The sequence below is a fragment of the Nycticebus coucang genome, chromosome 3 (genome assembly GCF_027406575.1).
Source record: "Nycticebus coucang isolate mNycCou1 chromosome 3, mNycCou1.pri, whole genome shotgun sequence".
In the NCBI taxonomy this organism is placed as follows: Eukaryota; Metazoa; Chordata; class Mammalia; order Primates; family Lorisidae; genus Nycticebus; species Nycticebus coucang.
This window is the reverse complement of record NC_069782.1, coordinates 87,209,680-87,220,288: the sequence shown is the minus strand read 5'-3', so window position 1 is coordinate 87,220,288 and position 10,609 is coordinate 87,209,680. Positions and strand designations below refer to the sequence as shown.

At 49.5% G+C, this 10,609-nt stretch overlaps 1 protein-coding gene across 2 annotated transcripts in view; it reads left to right on the top strand.

Moving 5' to 3' along the window:
- Positions 1-850: 850 nt before the first annotated feature.
- Positions 851-10,609, top strand: part of SH2D4B (SH2 domain containing 4B) — a 112,770-nt gene continuing 103,011 nt past the window's right edge. For both annotated transcript variants that reach the window (XM_053586191.1, XM_053586190.1), the window contains exon 1: positions 851-1,034. In XM_053586191.1, the coding sequence (XP_053442166.1) occupies positions 851-1,034 (184 nt within the window). The remainder of the gene's footprint in view (positions 1,035-10,609) is intronic.

Sequence of the window (10,609 nt, the reverse complement as noted above, 5' to 3'; positions counted from 1 at the left end):
TATCGGTCAGCACAAACATAGCTGTAGCACCCCATTATAAGGAAAAGGGGAAGGATGTCAGCTTCCCTCATGTCCTTGAACTCCATGATGAAAACAGCTCCACTTGTCTCTACCGATTCCATTTTGTTTTCCTTGGCTAAATACAGATAGCAGAAAAGATCTCTTTTCCCCCTAGGGAGAATTTTAAAAGCATTGCTTCAGTATGCCAAGTGTTCTAGAAAAGAAGATAGGCAGAGAGGGAGGGTGCAGGCAGAGGGAGGGGTCAGGGCCCCCGCAGCTCCTGGCTGGCTCTGTTTGAAATTGGCTCAAAAGATATGGAATTAGAAGGCAAAGCTGTCTCCTCCTCCTTCTGTTATCTGCAGAGGAGAGATCAGTTCCTGGCTGGCCAGGGCAGTGTCATCGATACAGCTGGTGTCATCGTTACCTTCCACTAACAGATCACTTGACACCTACCAGTATGGGCAGGGCTGGGCCTGGCTATCGCCTGGCTACACTGGAAGCTTGGGCCCTCCTCATTGTCCCAGAACCCCAGGAGAGGCCAAGGCACAAGTGCTGCTGGGATGCAGTGCTTGGTGACTCAACAGAAGTCATAGATTGCTCCTGGCTGCTGCCCCTTGCAGGGTCTCAGCTGCCTCTTTGGTTTCTGCCTGGCTTCTCTCATTGTCACAGGCAGAGGAGATGATGCTGTTGATGGCTGGGCACCGAGGCAGCCTGACAATGCTGCACGGAGCAGGGGCACTGGGAGTGGCCCTGGAATGAGGAGCCAGGGGTGAAGAGCAACCTGGGGCATCCCGCCAGCCCTGCTCCCCTGCCAGGCTGCCGTTTCGGCGTGTGCAGCCCAGGTGGCATCATGCTGCAGCAGATCCTGCATGACATGTACATTGACCCCGAGCTCCTGGCTGAACTCAGCGATGTACAGAGGCACATCCTCTTCTACAAGATGCGGGAGGAGCAGCTGAGACGCTGGAGAGAGCAGGAGGCTTGTGAGGCCGTGGCCCAGGAGGAGGGCCTCAGGCCCCTGAAGGCCAAGCGAGGTATGTGGTTGGTAGCTACTGAAGGGTTGGCTGCCAGTCTCCCAGGAGGTAGAAACGTAGCGAGGCCAGGCCAAGCTCCTCAAGAGAGGCACTGGAGTGCCAAGAGCAGGGGGCTTACACCCTTGTCCTGTGAGCATCTAGTCCCGTGAGCCTGGACTTCTGTCTTTCAACCTGGACTTTAGGGCTTCAAGGATGCTGTAGGGACCCTACTGGGGTGGGAGAATGAAAACGTGCTTTGTCTTGTTGTGCAAGGCCCAAATTCTGGGAAGATGCCAATGGAACCTCAGATTGTGCGCAGGAGTGGGCAGCAATGCCTTGGTGAGTGAGGGCATATTCATGACCTCACTGCTGGTTCTGGGCCAGCATGCAGGGAAGACAAGCAGCTCCTCTCTCCCTTGCATGGGTGGCACAGCAGTTCTCACTGAGCCCACAGTGTGCACTGTGCCAAAGGATGCTTTGGAGAGCCCCACCAGGCATCTGGAGAGGGTGTCAAGAAATGCCCTGCACAGTAAGCAACTAGCCCCAAATAGTAGTAGCAACTGCAGACAAAATAAGGGCCCAACCTACATTTCAGGTGGTTTATATGCAGTTATGTGCCACTTGAGTGTGTGGACTGGTACATCTGTGATGAAGATTTTTCAGGACATCTGGGCAAGAAGCAGGCAGGCTGCTGAGGCTTGGCGTGGTGCAGGTCTCAGGAGCTTGCCGGGGCTGGTAGTTTATGTGGCTGCTGCACTCACTGTACACTTTGCAAAGCTCAATCACCTTCTCTCTCATTTCCTTCCCACACAACCCTCCTCTTGGCCTCCACACTGTTCCCCAGAGTGAGGTACAGCTTTGATTTGTTCAAAGTTTTCAATCCAATACAAAGCCCTGTTTCAGGGTTGAGCTTCCAGGCCCATTGGTGATCTGGTTCTTTTCCATGTCAGGCACACTGCTGGCCAGTCTCCACTGTGTGCCACAGGCCACACTCACACCAGTCTGGACATGCTTGTTCTTACCTCTGATTTTTATAATTTAATTTTTTTATTAATATTTTTTATTAAATTATAACTTTATACATTGATGCATTTATGGGGTTCAGGGTACTACTTCGATATACAACGTGAAAAGCTTACAAAGCACATCCATCACAATTATACTCATTTCTTAATAGTTTTGAAATATGCCATTTACCTCTGGTTTTTGTGTGTGTAGTTCTACTATGGGGAGTGTCCACCTGCCCTCATCCACCTGAAAAGCTCCATCAGGACTGGCCTGCTTCTGGAGTCTTTGGGATGCTCCTGGTATAGCAAAGTCCTTATTCCTTTGCACCTGCCTGCCATGTAGGATCTAACCTGCTTCAGAACTTGCCACCCTGTCATTGTCATTCCTCATCTCCTTGTCTGACTCTCCCATCGAATTTACAGCTGCTGGAGCATCAGACAATACTCCAGTCTGCCTTTCTCTGTGGACCTAGCCTGGAGCGGGCACATGGCATTAAATTCTCATTCCGAACAAGGCACTGCAGGACTCCAAGCAGGGAGGTGGGGTAGAGCTGTGACTGGGATGCAGGTGGCTGGTGCGTAGGCTGGGGCCTTCCTGGCTGGGCTGCGGTGGCAGCTGCACAGATATCTGGTAAAATGACAAGCCACCTTTCCAGCCCTATCAGCCCTGTGGCCTTGGGCTTCTGGTTGTCTGTCAGGTGACTTTTCTGGGAGGAAGACAGATGCCTAAAAATTTAACTGCAAAGGCTCTGTGCCTGTGGCTCAAGCGGCTAAAGTGCCAGTCACATAACACCTGAGCTGGCAGGTTCGAATCCAGCCCGGACCTGCCAAACAACAATGGTGGCTGCAACCAAAAAATAGCCGGGCATTTTGGTGGGTGCCTGTGGTCCCAGCTACTTGGGAGGCAGAGGCAGGAGAATTGCTTGAGCCCTGGAGTTGAAGGTTGCTGTGAGCTGTGATGCCACGGGGCACTCTACCCAGGATGACAGCTTGAGGCTCTGTCTAAAAAAAAAAAAAAAATTTAACTGCCCAAATATTTATATGGAGATTTGTCACACATTAACATCTACATGTTCATATATAAATTACACATTAAACTTTTGGGTTTCTAGTGCAGAAGAATCATTTCTGGGTAATTTATTTTCTAATTTATATAGAATGGAAAAGAGAAGAAAACATGCTGAGGAATGTGTGTATCCCACATCAGGGTCCTCTGGGATCCCAGCTCTTTGCTTCAGGCTTGCCTTTTGGAACTGTCTGGGTGCCCCCGGGAGCCTTGCCCAGGAGCAGGATGCACAGTGCCTGCTTCATGTCCTGTTGTCATGATGAGAGGGTCGCAACAGCGCTGTAATTTGTCTGTGACCTTTATGTTTACCAGGGGCCACCCTTTCTTGTCTCACGTACCTTTGGAATGGCAGGGCAAGCCCCTGGGGCCCCATGTCAGATGAGGAAGGTCAGGCTCCTTCACCTTCACAAAGTGATGCTGTACATCCAAGGTCCCCCAGCTGCTATATCCCGTGACTTTGACATGAGTTTGAATAATTTTTTTTTCCCATTCATTCGCTTCCATACTTGGAACTCCAGTTGAATGAATGATCTGTGCACACATTCATTTGTCCATTCATGCACTCATTCACTTATCAGTGAACTGGGTGGCATTGGGTTCTGGAGTCTGTGTGTGGGTGGATCAAATGCTGGGGCAAGGCTTGGTGCAAAGCTGCTATAGTGAGGTGGCTCAGAGAAGGGATATGTGGGGACAAACTCTGTAGATTGGGTCTGTTCTCTTCTTTCCTTTCACAGGCATCCACTTCCCTGGTCCCTTCCCCACAGTTTGTCCTGATCCACTGTGCCTTGGTTGAGCTGTGTGCCAGCTCCTTGGGATCCCTCAGCATGTCTTGTTTTTCAGTCTTGGGCAACCTGAAATGACAATGTGCCTCCTGCTGTCCTGTGTCCCCAGTCCTGCTTGTCCTCTTTGACACTTCCCTGCCTTTTCTGGGAACAATTTCCCAGCTCTCAACAGGCCTGACCTCACCATCCCCAGGGCGCAGGTGACATTCCCAATGGCACTATGGGCAGGCAGGACAAGGTCTGCTGTCCTCGGGCTGTGCCTGGTGACATGGGGCATCCTAATTTACAGAACGTGGGGAGGTGGGGGGCTCTGTTGATCTCGGACTTACAGAAAAAAGAGGGGGCAAAAGTTCAGAGGGACACTGTGAAGGGGGAGGGGAGAAGGTGGGGTCACGGCTGGGGACACATGGCTCCCTTGAGCATGTGGAATTTCTATTTTGCTCTCACTTTACACTTCACTGAAAACCTTCTGATGTTTTACACTGTTGCAGAAGACACAGACACTCAGGTTAGTAGTTTTCTTATCTACCATCAGGCTTACTGTTTTGTCACATTTCTGACAAAGTTTATTGTCCAGTGGGAACTCGGGTTATTATACTGAGACTCTGGGAAGGCATGTTATAACATTATATTCCTGCAAGATTTAAGCCAAGCCAAGCCAGTAGCACCCTGACCTGTGTAGTGCCCCCCCACTCCCACCCCCCGCTTTGCTCCCTGGGGCACCACAAGAACTGTCTCCCTATGTTAGGAATTACCACCTTCCCAGCCTGGCAGGCCCCTTCCGTCTCCTGGTTTCTGGGGCGGGGAGCCAGGTGTGGCCTAGGGACACAGGACTCAGGACATGTGTGCACAATGTTGCTATGGTCCAGGAAGCTTCCCTGTCTGGACCTGTTGGATCTGGCCTGATGGCAGTTTCCGTCAGTGTTAAATTGGTTTCTCTGCAGAGTGGGCATCATGCCCCACCCTCTTCCTGCTCTCTGGTCTGTGAACCAAGCCTGAGCACCCAGGGAGTCTCAGTGCCAGAACCCCCGTGTTTCCTGTGAAGGCTGGATGGCCTGCCCCCATTCTGGCCTCCTCTTTCCACAACTGGGCTCAAGATGAGCACCCAGCCTCTTGGCCACCCCATCACTGCTCTGCCTGTGTGTCTCCCAGATGCAGCCCTGACCTGGGGCCCCAGGGAGTCACCATCCTCTCTGTGTCTCAGCATTAAGTCTCTCCTGCTCCCCTAATGGAAGGTCTGTGATGCAGTCCACACTGGGCATCTGCCTTCTCTCTGTTTCCTGGGGACCATCTGGTAACCATGGCAACCTTGTCTGCTGGGTCTGGGTGCTTTTCGCCTCACTATGTTCCTTTTCTGGGCACGGTAGTCTCAACATGGAACACCCTTTTTGCCTGGAACCCTGCCTGGAGCCACACACCTGCCTGCAGACATTCCTAGTGTGGCCCCTGCCTCACGCCCCCTCCAACCCCTTCTCCCCAAAGCAGCCAAAGACCCCTCGACATACTAATTGGCTCAGGCATCCCCCTGCCTCAGTGGCTTCTGCTGCACTCACAATGGAATACAGACGGCTTTTGCTGGTATCTGCCATCTGTCCACTTCTCCTATCTAATTTCTGCCCATTCGTATCCCTCTGCCTGGAATGTTCTTTTCCCAGATCCTCACAAGGAGGCTGCTCCTTCTTGCCATTCATTTCTCATTTAGAAGTGGAGTTCTTCACTGCCCAAGCCTCTTTCACAGGCTCCATCCCAAGCTTTCTATCATGACACCCTGCCTACATTAATGTTAGCGCTTATCACATCTGAAAAATATCTTCCAAAAAATTGTATCTTTTAAAATACACCTAAGGTAACACTTAACCATTTTAGCCCTTTTAAAGTGTGCAATTCAGGGACATTTAGTCTTTTCAAAATGTTGTTCAACCACCACCACTATCTGACTCCAGAACAATTTCCTCACCCAGTGAAATCCCCTGTCTGTTAACCGTCAGTCCCTGTCTCCTCCTCTCGGCCCCTGGGACCGCTGATCTGCTGTCTGACTCTCTGGACCTGCCCCTCGTTTTTGTCCCATCCTGCTGCCCTAGTGGAAACTCCCTCTTCTCCCTCCTTTCACGTGTCTGTTAGCTGTTTATGTTCTGTCTCTTCCATTAGCCAAAGAGCACCAGGAGACCATGGATGTTGCTTAAGAGCACCATGAGACTTGTATTGGTCCCGTTTCTGTCCTGGCCTCTAGAACAAAGCCTAGGGGTAGGGCTGGCGTGGCCTGCATGAGCAGCATCTGTGACCCTTGCATGTCTGCTGCACCAGAGGAGTCTGATCGAAGAGACAGATGTAAAGGAGTAATTTTTTGAGCAAAAGGTTGTATACAACGGTTAGGTCACAATGTGACCCCTCTCCTAGACCTTGAAATTGTTCAGTAAAAACATAAAAGATCATAATATACTTGTACTTTGGGATTTGTTGTAGAAGTTCATATACAATATACAATAATACATGTATGAGTAATGACAATTCTGCTACTTTTCCACTCATAACTCATTCTATTTTTTCTTTTTTTCGAGATAGGGTCTCACTCTGTCACTCAGGCTGGAATACAGTGGCATCATCGCAGCTCACTGTAACCTCAAACTCCTGGGCTTAAATGATTCTCCCACCTCAGCCTCCTTATTAGTTGGGACTACAGGTGCTTGCCATCATGGCTGGCTAATTAAATCGCCTGTGGCTCTGTGAGCAGGGCGCTGGCCCCATATGCTGAGGGTGGCGGGTTCAAACCCAGCCCTGGCCAAACTGCAACAAAAAAATAGCTGGGCGTTGTGGCGGGCGCCTGTAGTCCCAGCTACTCGGGAGGCTGAGGCAGGAGAATCGCCTAAGCCCAAGAGTTGGAGGTTGCTGTGAGCTGTGAGGCCACGGCACTCTACCGAGGGCAATAAAGTGAAACTCTGTCTCTACAAAAAAAAAAAAAAAAAAAAAGCTAGGAAAAAAAAATTTTTTTTTTTGTTTTTCTAAAGACAGAGTCTCGCCGTGTTGCCCAGGCTGATCTCAAACTCCTGGCACTTTGGCCTCAAACCCATTAGCTTTATCAGGAATGAAAAATTATCTATTGAAGATAAGAAACATCAAAAACATAAGTATAATTCTATATCTTCTCCATAATTTTATTGTTGTAATCAAGGATATTAGATCAAATTTTAGATCAATTTTATTTGCATTATTTATTTCATTTTTCAAGATTTATTTTTTATGCTTATAGTGGAAGTCTCACAATCAAACCATAATAGCAACAATTATTTGGACATTAACTCCACTTTTTACTGGTTTCATTGCTCCTTACAGTTTTTTCCTCTCTGAGGGGAAAGTGATAAATATTTTATTTTCCTTTTGCTCCATTGTACAAGTGATTTAGCCAACCCAGCAGTTCCCTGTCACTGTTAGGTTCCTCACAAAGTCACTAAGCCTCAAGGGAAACTCATGCTTGAAGCTGTCTTCTACCCCATTCCTGTTTTTACTGCCATAATGTGTTCTTGGGGCACCATTGATTTTGGCATGCTGATTTTCCTCAACCCCCTTCTTCAATTTTTCTTGAAGTGCCAAAGTTTTTTGGTTGATTCACTTGGATTATCTAGGGAGCAAGACTGCATGGGAACACCGGGTATCTGGGCCACAGCTCTTGGCAAGTGTTGCTCACGACCTCTTTTCTGTGCACTGGGGACCTTGCTTCTAGGATGGTGCTGGGAGGGGGAAGAAGGGGATAGGGAGGTGACTGACAGACCCTCCTCTTCTCTCTCGTTTCTCATAGTGATAATTTCCCACCAATCGTGCCCCATTGCTTTTGCTAAGAAAACATTTCCTGTCACCAGGAAAATATTCCAGGAACAATTCTGCAGAAGTGTTTGATCTTTTTTTTTTTTTTTTTTATTGTTGGGGATTCATTGAGGGTACAATAAGCCAGGTTACACTGATTGCAATTGAGAAGTGTTTGATCTTTTTCAGAGACATACAGGATGAGAGAGAAAAGTGTCTTGAGGGGTGAGGGAGAGTGTCCAGAGCCCTGTGGAGAACATTAATTAGTGCCAGGAAGACAAGAAGTAAAAAGATTCCTGAGCCGTGATAATTGGTAAGGCAGGCCTGAGTGTGGATGTGAGGGACTGGCTAAGGCAGCAGATGGTCAGGGAGGGTATCTCCAGCTTCTGAAGAGGGGCTCTGAAATCAGGCAAGAAGGACTCATCAGAAGTGGATCTGTGGTGACACAGGGCTATCCACCTGAGCCCACAGAGGTGCCCTGGCATTTGTCACCTGCAGGTAGGCCTCCCTAGAAGCTTTCAGTGGACAAGCAGACCCTGTCCACTCTTCCAGACTTCCCACCTAGGAATGCTCTGTTAGCTTATTTCCTGAGGGGCTCCAGGGTGGGGAATAGTGTCATAGATAATTTTTCTGCCATGGGGCCGGGTTGATTCTATTTTCAAAATGCATATAACATAGTGGGTGGAACCAGTTGGACTTTTATCCTGGTTCCATGGGGGTGACTTTGGAAAGTCACCTATGCAATGGGGCATAACAACCCTTTCCTAGTAATTGTTAGGAGAATTCAAAAAGCTTCTTCAAGTGGGAAGACTTCCGGCACCATGCAGGCATGTAAGAGCCAAGTTGCACTCACCTCCTTGCTTTCCTGGTTGTGGTGGCCGATCCCTTGGGTTGATTCAGGTTTCTCCCTGAGTGCTCTACCACCAGCCCTGAGCCAGCGGACCAGCCATATCACTGCCTGGACAACCTCAGTTTTTCTGGAGTCTTAGCAATGGGGAATGACTTGGTGGGTGGGGTCTGTAAATTTACTTTTACTTTTTAGCATATATTGGAGGAAATTCAGTTTTTTCAATAAAAGGCTGGCGTTGGGATGCTGCTAAGCTTTCTTGTGGATGAAGTAAAGAGGTAGCATTATGGTGGGTGTGGGGAGAGCCCAGAGGGAATTGCTATGATCTACTGAGCAGACAATCTGTGGTGCACACTATACCTGGGATACTCTGGTTGTGATTCTGTGGCTGGGCATGGAGCTCTCCTGGGCAGGGTGGTGGAATAAAGTCAGGGATCTTTGAGAGCTATGGTGGGACTTGGAGTTTGTGTGCATGATTGGTTTGTGTTCTGCTGGTAGTTTGTGGGCATGGACAAACTACCTTTCTGTTCCACTCACCAGGACTGTGGGACCCAGTAAGGTGCTCCATTTGGGTCTGTGGCCTTGACAATGAGGGGCCCCATTCGCTGGCTCCCCAGCCTTCTCTTCTGCCTTGAAATGGCAGCCAGAAAGGGGCAGCTATGTGGGTGAGTGAGCTCCTGAGTGGTGCAGTCTCAGCATCACTGAAATGTGTCCCTTTCCTCTGCAGCTTAGGCCCTACATCGGTAGCGGGCAGGAGCTTACTGAAACCGCCCCTCCCCGCCGCCATGGGTGGATGTGAGGATTGTGAGGATCTCAGCCTGCGAGCACAGCACCAGCTGCAGGCTTCGAGTTCCTTCACGCCTCGCTGCCTTCTTGCTGTTTCTTTCCTGCCTTCCCTAAGCCCACTGCTGTGGTTCTTAGTGAGGTAACTCTGACTGCAAAGGGTGCCAGGGCTCACTGCTCCCTATCTCCAGCGCCAGCACTTTCAGAAGCTGCAAAGCTCCCAGGTGACAGTGAGAGAAGTCAGGGCAGAGCCCGCAGTGAGAGGGTGTGGGGTCATCCATAGTGACCTTTGGTGGCGACACTGGGTGCCTGGCAGGTGTCCCTAAGGCTGAGGGTACAGTTTTTGTAGCTATGGAAAAAGATTAATCTCATGTGGGGCCCTTAATTATCAACTTTGAGCATTCTGTATCTGAAGGAAAGAACGACTGGCCTTGGCCATCTGAAGGCATTTGGTAGGGGCAGTGGAAAGCAGTGCCCAGAGAGGGGGCTCAGGTTCTAGGAACTAAGGACGGGTCAGGGTGGCAGGGAGAGCTGCCTTCTTTGGAATGAAGCCGAGCTCACCCAGGTGGAGCACCTGCCTGGCCTATGGAGGCCCTTTAAGGGCATCAGCTTATCTGACACTCTTACTGAGCTGGAAGACACTGCCATATTTATTTTGCAAAATCTAAGAACACTAGTTGAAAGGCATACTACTTATGTCATGTCTATTAAGAAAGCTGCAAATTAAACTATGCTACACTAATGATAGTGAGGGACTCAGGCTTAATTTCTCCCCCATTATCCTGGGGTGCTCATATCTGCCACCTTCCTGCTTCCTGCCTTCCTGAAGGCCCTCAAGGTCCTGAGAGAGGCCCCCCCCGCTGTCTCCTGGCTCCCTGTAACCTGACCCCAGGTCTCACTCTAGCTCACAGCAGCTGGGCTGAAGTGACAGGTTGCAGGGCTGCCCGTCCCTCTGCTATCTCTCCCAGTGGCTACAATTACTGCTTTCTAGATTTTTCTCACCTGAGTATTAGCAAACCTTTTTATGGTTTTCTCATTTGGAAACAGATCTTGCATTAGACTTTGGGGTCTACATTCCGTGGGTTCTTTTTCACACTATAATATAACCCTAGGCCTCAGGTGTAGCAGCCCGTATAGCCTATGGCTAGGAGGAGTGAGAGTTATAAGAAATACCTGTATAGCTCAATAATGGAAGACCTTGATGGAAAGATTATGGAGAGGGATTTAGCTCTCCTAACAAGCATGAGAGCCCACGAGATGAGAGCAGTGGTGAATTGGCAGTCTCTACACCTGTGGTGTTGAGAGGCACGAGA